Source organism: Monopterus albus, unplaced genomic scaffold (genome assembly GCF_001952655.1).
Source record: "Monopterus albus unplaced genomic scaffold, M_albus_1.0 scaffold54.1, whole genome shotgun sequence".
Classification (NCBI taxonomy): Eukaryota; Metazoa; Chordata; class Actinopteri; order Synbranchiformes; family Synbranchidae; genus Monopterus; species Monopterus albus.
This window is the reverse complement of record NW_018127934.1, coordinates 2,255,300-2,269,988: the sequence shown is the minus strand read 5'-3', so window position 1 is coordinate 2,269,988 and position 14,689 is coordinate 2,255,300. Positions and strand designations below refer to the sequence as shown.

Here is a 14,689-nt window from a genome sequence, read left to right as displayed (position 1 = left end):
GAAAATCCCCAGTTAGCTTTCCTTTGTCATGCCAAACAATATGTGAAGCTGAGATGAATGAGTCACAGCTCTATGACTCACAGTGTGGCAGAGTCAGCTGCTTGTGTAAATAGGATCTGATATTCAATGATGCATTGTCTCTAATACATCCTTTATATATCAAATTAATTAGTTGCATTTCTTAGAAAATGAATTGTAGAAGAACCAGGCAGCATTTCATGAAAATAAATCAGAAGTATCTCTGTAATTTGTTTGATTTGGTGGATTTAGTGTTCTGTTGCTCAAACATACATACACTGATTTTTTTTTTTAGACATTGAATAATCATGACTCACTGAGGACATAACTGTGTTCAACATGCAGTCTTTGCAGAACTAGTGAGGATCAACATAAAATATTGCTACAACTTACTTGTTCATGTGAATATCATGCTTATCATTCTTTGTAAACCTGGCCCTCAGTTTGCAGCTCTGTCAGGTGTGTATGATATGCATATGCTAATTAATCCAAGACACAAAACTAATTTGTTTTTGAATGTCACATTTTATTTTAATATGAGCATTAAGCAAAGACAATCGGATAGGTGGATCGGATAGGTGGAGCCATGGGTTCTCACATCAGATCTTACAATGATTATTGCAGACAGTATCCAGTCATTACTGATATATAGTTTTGTTTGGGCTTTAATGTGTTCAATCGGATACATACAAGCTTCAGATGGAATTTAACAAATAGATTATGTGGGACCTCTGCCGCCCGGATCGATATTGGTCACTATTGGTAACTAATAAATTCATTGATTTGATTGATGTTTTTACAAGGACCATGTGAAAGGAGTTGCTAGTAGTGATTAATTGACAAATCATTTTCATCTGAATCTGCAGCTCTGGCCAAACTTATAATGAGTTTCAGCTCTTTGGCCTGTAACTTTAATGTTTTTCTTGACTTTCATTGCTCTTTTTACCACAGGCTGGGAACTCCAGGCAAATGACTTGACTCCAGTCAGACTACATTTGAGGTCTTGAGTCTTGCTGGACTACCACTGGTAAAAGACTTTACTCTGGTATTCACGACTTTGATTTGACAACGTAGACTTGATGCTGATGACTTGACGTGACTTCACTTTTTAATATTTACATTTTTTTTTCTAGCTATCGAGAAGTAACCTTCTGTTTTTGAAACTGGGTGATTTCTAGTGCAAACCTGGCAACCTACCAGAACGCAGCAGACCGGCCCAGCAGAGGGCACCGCAGGTCGCGGGACACGGAGGGGAACTAGTCCAAAAATAAAAATAAATAAATAAAATTAAAAATAAAAATAAAATCTGGATTCAAGGACTGTGTTGTTGATGACGGTACCTGGAAGAAGACAGCGGTGTGGAAACTCTGCAGTGCAAAAACCAGCGACACAACATCCAACTTCATCTGTCACCGCGAAAGGTAAGTACGTGAACGCGTCTTTTCAGCTAACGTCAGTCAACTTGTCAGCCGGTCAAAGGTTAGCTGGAAAGATTATGTTAAATTTAAGACGTCAGACTTGGCTTCGAATCGATTACACATTTTACTGAGAACAGTTTAGCCACGAAGGACGTGACTTTTTTCTAATAGATTAGTTTAACGCACAATTAATAACCAGAGGAGGTTTGTGAACGTTTCACTTAAATACATGATATTCTCATAACATTATCAGAAAAATCAGAATTTCATTTGACATGACTTGTGAATTGCCTGACCTATAGGGGCTCGACTTGACCTGCTTGATTCAAATTAGAGTAAAGATGTTGTCAAACTTTTATTTCCATATCATCTAGAGAAAGGCCAGCACCACTGATGTGTGGAAAAGTGCTATGTAAATGTGGTCCACTTACCTTTTCTAGATTAAATATGAACCTTTGTTACCTGTACCAGCTTTTATCATGTTATCCACAGAACGGTTCCTCCTCCAAATGTGGCAGCTAAATGACTGCAGAGACAGACAGAGAGACTGCCAGGTCTTTCAAAGTTATGAGGACACTCATTGACATAATACATTCCCATACCCCTACCATAACCGTTCCCATCACAGCCAACTTGATAACCCCAGGCCTTTCCCGATTTTACCTCAGCCCTAAAACCAAGTCTTAATCCTCAAAAAGCCCTTTGAAGGCTTAATGTCCTCACAATAATGGCAGAGAAAGAAAAGGTGTGATGGAAGAACAGCAAAACCTAACTATTTCCCTTTCTAATGGCACTTAACCGATTTTCTAGTGACGGTTAAGTAACCCCCTGCAATGCAATACAACCACACCGCTGTCCTTTTATCATCTTGAGGCCCCTGCTTTGTCCTCGTCTTGCTGTGAGAACAGGGATGAATTTGCATTCACAACACATCCTTGATGTGTTGTGAATGCAGGCCAATTATATTTCCTCCAGTAGAAATGTAATTGCTAAATTAAAATAGGTTCCTAGCTGTGATGTCCAGAAAACTATCACGAGTTATCCAGCTGAAAAATGATTAGCCCAGCTTTGGCATATTGTGTTTGTCTCACTGAGTACACTTTTAGGCTGTGGTGAACTGTAATCCTCTGTCCCATGCAGTTAGGTTCAGTTCATCTTCCTCTCAGTCCACCTGTGCTAGTTTGACCTTTAAATCTCTGATGTATATCAGTTCCCCTTTTTATATGTTGATTAGGGAAAATGCCTTGAAGCCACCAGTGAAATAATGACATGCCCACCCTTTTCTTCTACAATTATCTACAATAAGTGCCATAATAACTTCATCAAATTACACCTTTAGTAATTTGGTATTTTCTTGTTATTAGAACAAATCTTTGCGATCAAAAATGTTACCCAGCTTTGACCATCTGGATACCCGTCCGCGCTTCAGACAGGAGTGAAAGGTACAGAGCAACGGCCATAAAATGCCTTACATAGCTGAAAGGGTGAGACTTGGAGATTTCTAACAGTGGATGACGTCATAGTTGTGTTGAGATGAAGTTCGTGAGAGCAGAGTGGATGAGTGTGCTGTCCACCTGTGAGACAGTGTAATCAGTATTTGGCACTCATGAACGTGATAACTGTCCTCAGCTTTTTGAAAAAAATATCTTTAAAGCATTAAAACTTGAGTTTGCCTCTGTCCTACTCTCCTGGAGCTACTGACTCTTCTGGGATATCTCTGAAAGTACATCTCATCCAAAATGATCATTCTGCAGCCACTCGTCATATTAGTCTAGATGTTAAAAGACAACATGTAAAGGTGGAATAAGCTGTTACCTCAATTGCAGATGCATTGTAGGTCCAGGTGGGGTTGGTGGTGGGGGGTAGTACAGCACGGAGAAAACACAGCTAGACAGTTTTTTTACTTGATTTATCCAAATGTGTGCAAAATCTTAGTTAATGCAGCTTTAAAAACGTTAAAACTTTCTTCAGTCACGTGTTCACTTCAGCTCCATAGGATCTGTTTTACTAGCAAACTAATCTGAACTTCAAAATCACTGCAAGCTGCATCACTATTTTCCTGAGCTGCATCAATCCCATCATTTCATCATAATAATAAGTGATCACATGAGAATGTTGAAATGTATAAATGCCTATTGTCTACACAGAATAAGAAACACAACACTGACAAATAGGCACATACTCAGTACCAATTAACTAGAAACAACTGGAAGCGAAGCAGTTGGAACAGTAGGTCCATTTTCCCTGAAATTATCAAATTTTTTATTAAATGTATTATCATTGAAAAATGTGGCATTGCTCTGTCTGTACTCCCCTCATTTGTCTGACAGGAAAAATGGACAACAAGGTTAACCGCCAGCTTGTTCAGTATTATCTGCCCCTTGAAGCCTCACAGCCCACTTCTATAATACAATAAAATGCCAGTACGTATAAGAACCCTATCATTGCACAGCAGGTGCTACCTGTAAATTTGCCTTTAAATGAGAGAGGAGTGAGGATGTGTGGAACTCCACTGCAGGGCGAACACCCCCCACAGGTAGTTTTTATTTTTCCATCACCAAAGGATGGAGCTTTGAGCCTAAGCTTTGTTTCTTTCATTTTACCATTCCTGTAGTTGTCTGCATTCTCACACTGAGTATTAATTGCAGACTGGCACCACTGGCTAGTATTCATTCTATGTTGCAGGGTTAGTGTTTACTAGAAAGTGCATTTTAATTGTACACAAATCACAATAAACAGTTACTCAGAATCGCCACACCTTTAGGAAAGAGTCCATTAAAAACATTACAAACCCAGGGTGTTAAAAACATTGACTTCTTGTTATATCTGTTGATATCTACAGGCTGTTGTGACTTATTGTGACTATGTATGTATGCGCTAGGTGATGACAGGGACAAAATAACACTTGTGTCATCTTTGCACAAGTGTGTGTCACTGAACAGCAGTAGCTGTGCCATCAATGAAGGGCCAGCACTCGCCTGTTTTACAGTTCCATCGCATGCTGCCAAAAAGACAGCAGCAAAATGAATGTATGATGGAAATGAGACATGAGATGTTTACACCCTGTCACCGAGGGTCCTTGTTGCCATGAATACACTCATTTTCTCTCTCTCTCTAAAGTGGGGTTGTTTCCATCTCCTGTGTGTGAATGATGTCTAGAGAGGCACTCGTGTGGCTCAAGTCTGTTGGAGGCACCTGGAAATTGCTTGTCCTCCTGGATCATATGTTTCATATATGTTGACAATTGAGACAATTGTCCATACTATAAATCCGTTATGTTGCTCTATTCTGTACTCAGCTTCTGTTGCATGTCGGCTTTGGAAGAGGGATTTGCCTCTATTGATCGTCCTGAGGTTTCTTGCATTTTTCCCCCGTTAAAGGGTTCCTTTAACTGATTCACGGGCCTACAGACTGAGGGTGTCTTATGCTGTACAGATTGTAAAGACCCTTGAGGCAAATTTGTAAGTTGTGATATTGGGCTATACATCATATGACCTAGGAAACAGAAGCCCCAAAACTCTCCAGCTGATCACAACATTCTAGGCACCTTCCAGGTACATGATGAACCACCAGATCTCACTGACATGTAAGTGCTCTCTTAAAGTGTGAGTCTTGTGCAGGAGAAAGATGTCACCACATTAAGGTATTTTAAATATGTATTATTATTATTATGATGTATTTAAAATTTCAATTGGATCTTCATCAGGTCAAATAAGAAACTGGCTGTGGCTGCTTAAAATACTGTATGAAAATTTGAAAGTTTTCTCTGTTTCATGTAATTAATAGTTTGCACTTTTGGATGAACATTTTTCACTCTTTTCAGATGTGATCAAACAATGATTCAAGAAAATAAAAGATTAGCTGCTAATAAAAATAAATTTCTACTTGGAGCACTATGGACCATATGTGGTGCAATGAATTTCTAATCTTACCTGAAGATAAGCTCTAGGGTCCACTTTTAGGGAGTATCTTTAACTGGGCTTCCTCTTGGAAAAAAAGACTTTCACTCAACAGATACAAAGCTATTGTTATTCTGCACACTCCTCACTATTATTAGCACTGTGCACTGAATTGCAGTACAGAACATACCATTTGAAATTGTCCACACATAGCATTGAACCAGTGTCATTCAGGGACTATATTCTGGGTTCTTTCAGGTCTGAAAATAAAGACCAAATGTCCACAAGAGTTGTATTTTACTGTGGGATTTACACAGAGAGACTTCATTCACCAGCCACTTTAATAGGTACACCAGCCGCTCCATGTTGGCTAATTGTCATACAGTTCAGTGAATATCGTTTGGCATTTTACCTTGAAATGCCCATCCCTAATATTCATTTCATCAGAAATAAACAATGATTCAGGACCACTGTCTTTCAAAAGATGCAGCATTCATGTATTATCATACTTCAGCAGATAAATGCTTTGCCATGAGACCATGAACATCAAATACAGCTTTAGAGACAGTACAGGAGACAAACACATGAGGGTTTCCACAGTCTGTTCACATTAAGTTCAGTTAAACAAATGCAAATATAATAATGCTCACCTGTAACATCTAATAAATATCCATTATTTAAACAATCATTAGTGAATTAAGTCATTTGTCTATTTGGCAATTGAATAACTTCTCATTTTTTAAGCAAAAATGCCTGTTTTTGTCTGGTTTCAGCTTCTTAAATGTAAATATTTGATGCTTTTCTTTGTCATACATGATAGTAAACTACAACTCTTTGGGTTTTGAACTGCTGGGCTGACCAAACACAACGTAATGAAGATGTGGCACTGGAAATTATAATAGGCATTTTTTTTGCAATTTATGACATAGATGAAACGCTAGCATACCCGCTGTCCAGAGTGAAAACAAATGTGTAAATGTGAGACTGTGTGTGCACCTGTGTTTTCGTTCATAAAATCGGTACCACATTGACGCAGTCTTCTACCATCTCAAATAGGAAGTGATAGGGCCCACTGCGTCGGGCCACCTCAGCAGCCGTCTCCCCACTGCTGCTGCGGAGCCCTGGCTTCAGGTGTCGCTGAGACAAGAGGAGCTCTAAGATGTGGGCGGAGTCTGTTTTGGTGAGGCTGGTGTGGGAAGCAGCCAGATGCAGTGGTGTGAGCCCACCGTTGGTCTGGGCATTCAGTTCGGCTCCGTGCTGCAGAAGAAAACTTGCCACGGTGACGCGGCTCCAGCGGCAGGCACTGTGAAGAGGCGTCCAGCCATCGATGGTGCGAGGGTTCACTTTAGATCCGGCAGTGAGTAGAGCAGAAACAACATCAACATGGCCGCCATATGTCGCACGGTGCAGTGGAGTGTAACCGTCCTCATCACAGCAGTGCACCAGTGAAGGATCAGCTGCTAACAACTTGTGCACTGTGGGGAGCTGGAAAAAAAACAAGGACACACTGTGGGTCAGGAAATAACAGGTGTTATGTTAAATGTGTTTATGCTTTGCCATTTGTTGTTTTCCTTCCGTAGCAATAATTGACTCACTGAAAGTTAAGTCGCACAACTATTCTAGCTGATCTTCTCCATTTATTTTCAGCAAAATGGTGACTTTGCTGCAAGGGACAGCTTTGGCCATTTTTGTTTTTTCGCCGGTACTGCTCTAACAAAATATTCAAACTTTATTTATATTTAATAGCACTACGTGAACTTCTTTGTAAATGTTTATATAGTAATAAAGTAAGTGAATCCTTTGGCATTACCTTTATTTATGTAGTGCATTGTCAGATAACAGTTGCAGATCAGTACTGGTGTATATGTCCACCGCTTAATATCAAAATATTACAGATAAAACAGTTTGTCCAGAGACAACTCAAGTTTACTTTTGACTCTATAATGTACAGCTCAGTATTTAGCTTGGTCACAATTCTTTGGGATTTTTTTTAAAAAGGGATTCAACATTGTTGTTTGAGTATCAGCATTGTTTACTTAAGTTATGCTCTTTAATGAAAAACAACTTTTTAAAAGCTTTTTCAACACTGTTTTGTGGCAGTTATTTTTTTTAAACAGCTCTGTGTCTTAGACAGTTCTGGGCAATATTGTAAATCAATGAGCAGGGCTGTTTTATGTTTTTTAAAACAGATCTGCCTCTCTGGTTATGTTTATCCATCAACTGCTTGGATTTTCCTGGAAATTAATGTTTGTGGCGATTTCCTGCATATTGGTATTGTGATCCAAAATTACAAACAGTGTGATAGACACTTTTATCCATGTTACCCACTCTGTATATTTTGCTTACCCTGTAGCTGCATGACAGGTGTAGAGTGAAAATGTATAGACAGCATGTCTTGTTATGCTTTTGGTCTGTGCCACTGTGTGCTAGACATGAACCATCGTGTGTGTAAATTTGACCAGCACAGAATCTGATATCTCAGAGTGATTGGCCAATCACCCATCATTGCTGATCAAACATATGACCCATTAAAACACAGAGTTCAAGTGCAGAGTGGAATAAACAGGTGAGGTCTGAGTTCTGAAGGTGGTACCAAAACAAAACATCACTTACACGATTGTGTTCTGCTGCCCACAGGATGAGCTCCTTTGGTTTGTCTTTGAGAGTGGCCTCCTTTTCTAAGTACCACTCTTCACAGTGGCTCTCCTCATCCTCTTCCATATCCTCCTCCTCATCTTTTGCTCCGGTCCACTGGCTGCTGGCCCCATGGGGGACCAAGTGTCCCTGTGTATTCAGGAGCTCAAGCTGATTGAAATCTTCAGGAAAGTCCATGGCTCCCTGTTTGTATCAGACAATCCAAGACATACAGACACTGAGAAATCAGACGTAGTTAAGTAAATTGAGATAAAGCGACAGTGAAGAAATAATATCGGACTAAAGAGATTATATGAGAGAATGAAAACGGAACATATTAACATTCAATACTTTTACGTTATCTCGGAAAGAAATTACACAAACTGCTGGTTAATATTGTGGCGAACCTGACCGGCCGCTGATGTTCGTGTGTTCTGTTGTGTGCAAATGGGTTTGACACTGTTGTTGAAAGCTGTTCATGTATTGGTTACCGCTGTTTTCTAGCAAAATGCCGCGCTGTTCTGGGGGGGGGGGACAGGGACAGGACAGGAACAGGTGCGGGAGGGTATAAGAGGAATGACAGGTGGGTGTGTGGTTTTAGGTTCTGTTGGCGGGCGATGGTAAAGTTCGGGAAGAGACCTGTAATGTTCTGTTTTGTTACTTTTTCCAGTGAGCACACAGTGCTGCGTTTTACAACCCTTTTCTTTCGTGTTTTTGTACGCCTGAATAAAGCCAAGAAAAGACAGAGACGGTGTTCTCCTCAGTGTCAGCACACAGCTGGATAGTTAGATGTCACAGTTTAGGATAGGGTCAGGCCAGCTCTCCTCAACCCAGCCAGCGGTCGTCACAATATTTTCTATCAAGTGTCTAGTTTAAAACGAAATAGTATTAGCTGATAATACATCTGTATTGGTATGTAGAACATTTAAATAAACCTTGTAACAGAGTACAACGTTACTAATACGCATGAAGGAGCTGAGAACTTCTACCACCACTATTGGCCTGTTGTAACGTTAGCCTCGTAGCTAGTATCGTTAGCTAGCTCCGTATATATTGAACTAGCAACCATGTAAAATGTGCAATCGGCATCGTGAAGCAAGACGCCCGGGCTATACAACAGTCAGATTAACGTTACTTACAGCTAATGTAAAACCCTTTATAGCGCGGTATTTACGTTAGCATTACCTAGTGGTTAGTTTAGTTGCAGTCACTGTATGCTAGTAGTTGCAACTAGTGAAGCTAACATTCTGGTTACCTTGGCATATTGTACAATGGTTGTCACTATAAATGTTACGTTGACGTCACGAGTAACCGCTGAAGATAACATTTGAGCAGCATTTCTCACGTTACAACAACAATCACGGGAGATTTTACTACTTAACGAAATAAAAGCTAAAGTAGTTCTACCCTCACCTTCCACTTCCACGAGTCAAAACAAACTCTTGTAAACTGTAGAACACATACCGGGATATGTAGTTGTTTAACAGGTTAGCTTCAGAGAGAAACAGTATTGAAAGACACAACTACCCATAAGCACTCGCAGTTGCTGAATTCTTCTTCTTTGGCTCAATTAATCGTAGTCCAGATTATGCATACGCACCCTTCTTCCAGTCTTATTTTGTATCGAACAAACCCATATGGTACCTGGCAGAATGGCAGGCTATCACCAGGGAGGACGCAGTAGGCTAGATGAAGTGTGTGGTGCTGCTTTTGGGCCCTAGGCGCCTGAATTAGACATTATAGATATATCTATTAATTAAACTAGTCATATATTTATCAAGAGGATGCACATTATTTTGTTAAAACTACAGATAGAGACTGCTGTTAAGTGAAAACACTGCGTTTCCCCATTAAACAGGTTCTCAAGGGATTTGTGTGGAGCCAATTCATCAGGACAAAAATGGAAGTCAGACTCTAATTAAGTAGCATTAGGCTTCAGTACATTAATACCAAGTGCACTGAGTGGGCTGGAATTAGTCTGGCAAGTTTTAAATAAAAAATGACAAACATTTTATAATAACATATACAAAACGTCATTTGAAACACTGTACTATGCTATGTTTCTGTCTTAAGAATTTCTGTGTTCAGTATATAGCCATAATGTGAACTGTAAACCCTAGTGCGATTGATTTTGAAATGTCTATTTTATTTTTTTTATTTATTTATTTTTTGTGTGCATCATTTATAAGATTTTCTAGCCCTGAGATAGACTGACAAACCTGTCCAGGGTGTACCCTGCCTCTCCCCCAATGGGATTGGCTCCAGCCCCTCTGCGACCCTGTCCAGGATAAGCAGTATAGATAATGGATGAATGGATAAGATCTTCTGCATGATCTTTGGCAAAGACAAATCACATTCAAATAATATGCACAAACATTATTAAGTAATAAGATTAATTTGCATGTCTTTTATGATACATATTTATTTATACAATGTACAAATACTGGAGGATTTTTCTGCCATATGTGAATTAAAATCACTGTATAAACCATACAAAGTCCTGATGTACATGACTATGCGTTTATGTCAAACATACCAAAGATGATGCAGAAATCATCCAGACATCTACTTTAAATCCCATGTTCTTTCATTTTAGCAGCTGCTATAACCATTTAAAACAGCTACTAAAATAACACATGTCCTTGTATTAATAGGGCTGGTGGGAATTGTTCAGCTTTTGATTACCTTGAACATGATTAGATTCAGTACAACTGAATCACAAAGGATCATTTGAAAGATTTCAGGGAAAAAAGAACAGCTTGAGTTTCTGCCAGCAAGAAAAGACAAATACTTTTTTGTATGAGCCAGCTTATACAATGTTCTGAGAGGAATATCTTAAAGAAGCAAGCACAGTGTTTCTGTCTACATTGCTGAGTAAGTCATAGTGTCTGTGCTGCTGCTTGATAATTTTTTATTTGGTTGTGCTTGAGCTGATAGAATAACTATAACAGCATCGAGCTTCATATCAATACAGACGTGTTGATGCTGCTGTAATGACAATACTATTGTCTATTTATTGTATGTACTATTGATTATTTTATTGTTTTTCTCCACAGCGGAGCACAAATCCAGCAATAATGTATCATATAACAATGTTTCTATAGAGACACTTCTGGAATGTTTACTGATGTTGGGCCATTATTCTTTGGCTAATTTAAGTTTCGGTATAAATAGACTGACAAACCTGTCCAGGGTGTACCCTGCCTCTCCCCCAATGGGATTGGCTCCAGCCCCTCTGCGCCCCTGTCCAGGATAAGCAGTATAGATAATGGATGAATGGATAAGATCTTCTGCATGATCTTTGGCAAAGACAAATCACATTCAAATAATATGCACAAACATTATTAAGTAATAAGATTAATTTGCATGTCTTTTATGATACATATTTATTTATACAATGTACAAATACTGGAGGATTTTTCTGCCATATGTGAATTAAAATCACTGTATAAACCATACAAAGTCCTGATGTACATGACTATGCGTTTATGTCAAACATACCAAAGATGATGCAGAAATCATCCAGACATCTACTTTAAATCCCATGTTCTTTCATTTTAGCAGCTGCTATAACCATTTAAAACAGCTACTAAAATAACACATGTCCTTGTATTAATAGGGCTGGTGGGAATTGTTCAGCTTTTGATTACCTTGAACATGATTAGATTCAGTACAACTGAATCACAAAGGATCATTTGAAAGATTTCAGGGAAAAAAGAACAGCTTGAGTTTCTGCCAGCAAGAAAAGACAAATACTTTTTTGTATGAGCCAGCTTATACAATGTTCTGAGAGGAATATCTTAAAGAAGCAAGCACAGTGTTTCTGTCTACATTGCTGAGTAAGTCATAGTGTCTGTGCTGCTGCTTGATAATTTTTTATTTGGTTGTGCTTGAGCTGATAGAATAACTATAGCAGCATCGAGCTTCATATCAATACAGACGTGTTGATGCTGCTGTAATGACAATACTATTGTCTATTTATTGTATGTACTATTGATTATTTTATTGTTTTTCTCCACAGCGGAGCACAAATCCAGCAATAATGTATCATATAACAATGTTTCTATAGAGACACTTCTGGAATGTTTACTGATGTTGGGCCATTATTCTTTGGCTAATTTAAGTTTCGGTATAAACCTGGCTGGCTCTGCTATGTAGATCCCATCTTCATTACAAAACTTATAAAACAGCATCTTTTCAAAAGTAGAACATATTATGTACTTGAAGGTCAAGCTGAATTGTAATTATTTATTGAGCCAAATATACTGTAGATCAGTGATGAAGCTCTGTCATCCACGTTATGCACACTCAAGTGGGACATATTGAAAGAGGAAAAAGCTAGTTGTTGATGTCCAAAATAGATGTCTGATACCAATGACAAAAGCAAAAAGAGAACATAACAGTTCGTTTCAGTTTCATATATAAGATAGATTAGAATATTGATAGCACTCTCACGTCTGTACAGTAAACACGAAGGTACAGCCGGTAGCTGCTTAACTAAGATTAGCACAAAGATGGGGAAATAGCCTAACTAACTGCTAATTGTCACTTTTGCGCTTTGGTTTTTGTGCAGATTAAAAAAACTGGAGTTTGGCTCATGTCCCATCCACTAACATGGAGGAGGCAGGATTTATGACCTATGCTGTAAATTACTACACATGTCTGCTCTTTGTGTTAAGGGTAGGTTAGGTTTGGAAAATGGTGTTGCTTATGGTGGAGCTCTGAAGATTTATGACAGCTTGGTTGACAAATAATTTTCAATTCGGTTTCATAGTGCCATATCACAACAAAAGTCATCTCAGGACACTTTACAAAGTAAGGTCTAGGCCTTACTATTATTAATATTATGGAGTAAAACCCAACAAATCTCCTTTGAGCAAGTGACAGTGGAGAGGAAAAACTCCCTTTAACGGAAGAAACCTCTAACCACTGGTATGGTTAAATATACTCTGTGGCAACAGGACGGCCCAGGTCCCCTGTTTGCTTGCAGTTCCCAAGATGGCTGTCAGTCTTATTCCTGTTCAGCCACATTAGTTGTTATGATGCCATGAAATATCAGATAACATATCACAGTATGCTAAGTACCTTTCTACCTTTCCTCATTGTCATAATAGAATTAGATTAAAACAAATTATATAAATCTAACTATAAGCTTTATCAAAGAGGAAAGCCTTAAGTCTAATCTTAAAGGTAGAGAGGGTGTCTGTCTCCTGAACTGAGACTGGGAGCTGGTTCCACAGGAGAAAAGCTTGATAGCTAAAGGCTCTGCCTCCCATTCTATTTCTGTGGTCTCTTGGAACCACAAGCAGACCTGCACTGTTGAACACTGGGTAAACATCACTTAACTCATATATTGAGCTTCCATATGAATGCTCTCCCATTCTTTGGCACATTTAATTGTGTAACATTGACTACAGATTTGGTATTGCATCATGTAAAAACATGCCTACTTGAAATGACTAAATACCAAGTGTCCACCATGTCCTTACACTTTCCATGTTTCCTTTTATCAACATTCATCATTTATGACCACATTTTAAGGCTTAATGAATGAATGAATGCATGACTGAATCTAACACTGTTATATTCATTGCTTCTCTTTGAATATTTCACAAATTATTACTTAAAATTCACTTAACATGGTTTGAAGTTGTGATTCATGGTGATAAGAAATGATCAGAAGTGACAAATCAGCTCTCTTCTAGGAAAATGTATTATTTACATCATGTTTAGAGCACCTACTTACAGCCCAGTAGGTCTGCAGAGTCGTCTTCCACACTAACTAGCAAACAACTGAGTCCTTGACTTAGAAAATAACCCCTGCCTGATCATGATAATGCTTCTGGTGATTCTCAAATGATTCTAGGATGTCTTCTGAAAAAATAAAATGATATTGTTTCTGCTTTTGTGGTACCCTTCAGATTGAAATGAAATTCTGATTACAGTTCAATCCTACCCACCTGATTATCTGCAGGCAAATGTTACACTCGATTCAAGTAACAACAAAAATCATTTTATGGTTATTTTAGCTCACATAGTGATCAAACTGGTTCTTAACATGAGTAATATGACAACCCCAGGGATGAGCTCAAGAGAGAAATAAGTCTTTCTGTTCTTAATTTGCCAAAAGCAGAATCACTTGGCTGCAAACTGCTGTTCATTTACTGTAGCTGCTTTAACGTTTGTATTTTTCCCCTCAGCAAAACTAAAATGTTTCATATATGTGCTCATTTTTCAGGGGTTACTGAGTTTTTTGGGGTGGCTTTTGTGTCTAGTAAATTTGCCCCTGATGATGTGGACTTTAATAAGAATTCAAAAAGTTATCATTTGACCACCGTGCAGTTGGTTTGTGGAACTTACATGCAAACCTAGGTACTATCTATGTGCAGGTTCAAGTCTCGTTGGTAATCTGACTAACCAGACAGTTACATCATGTCAATCCAACATAAACTGAAATAATAATGGCTTTATTGCAGGACCAGAGGGGGCCCTATTGAAAATTTTGATTCTGACATCACTATAAAGAGGAACCACACATGCTGCTTAAGTACAGTTTTTCCAGGCTATCCATCCATCTGACTGCACTAATGTAGGCCTGCAATACTACATATGTACATAGGTCTTGTGTTTTATTTGTACTCTTTTTGACTCTATTGTTATACATTTTCTCTCTCTCTCTCTGTCTCTCTATATATATATATATATAGACTCTATTTTTAT

The 14,689-nt window shown here is 38.6% G+C and overlaps 1 protein-coding gene and 1 long non-coding RNA gene across 8 annotated transcripts; one reads left to right on the top strand and one right to left on the bottom strand.

Annotated features, from left to right (window-relative positions):
* Window positions 1-707: 707 nt before the first annotated feature.
* LOC109961290 (uncharacterized) lies at window positions 708-6,479 on the top strand. The gene is made up of 4 exons (XR_002275118.1): window positions 708-780; window positions 970-1,045; window positions 1,197-1,439; window positions 6,392-6,479. It is a non-coding gene; the product is annotated as an uncharacterized LOC109961290 (long non-coding RNA).
* On the bottom strand, window positions 5,811-9,518 carry ankrd49 (ankyrin repeat domain 49). Of its 7 annotated transcripts, none has more exons than XM_020601983.1 (3): window positions 9,497-9,518; window positions 7,949-8,173; window positions 5,811-6,820 (listed from the first exon to the last, which is right to left on the bottom strand). In XM_020601983.1, exons 2-3 carry the CDS (start codon window positions 8,165-8,167, stop codon window positions 6,344-6,346), a joined length of 696 nt encoding a protein of 231 aa, XP_020457639.1. In that variant the 5' UTR covers window positions 8,168-8,173; window positions 9,497-9,518; the 3' UTR covers window positions 5,811-6,343. The 7 variants fall into 7 exon arrangements, with proteins under 7 accessions (XP_020457639.1, XP_020457634.1, XP_020457635.1 ...); XM_020601978.1 differs by lacking the exon at window positions 9,497-9,518 and adding an exon at window positions 9,383-9,466; XM_020601979.1 differs by lacking the exon at window positions 9,497-9,518 and adding an exon at window positions 9,383-9,459 and having other exon boundaries at window positions 7,949-8,207.
* Window positions 9,519-14,689: the final 5,171 nt, after the last annotated feature.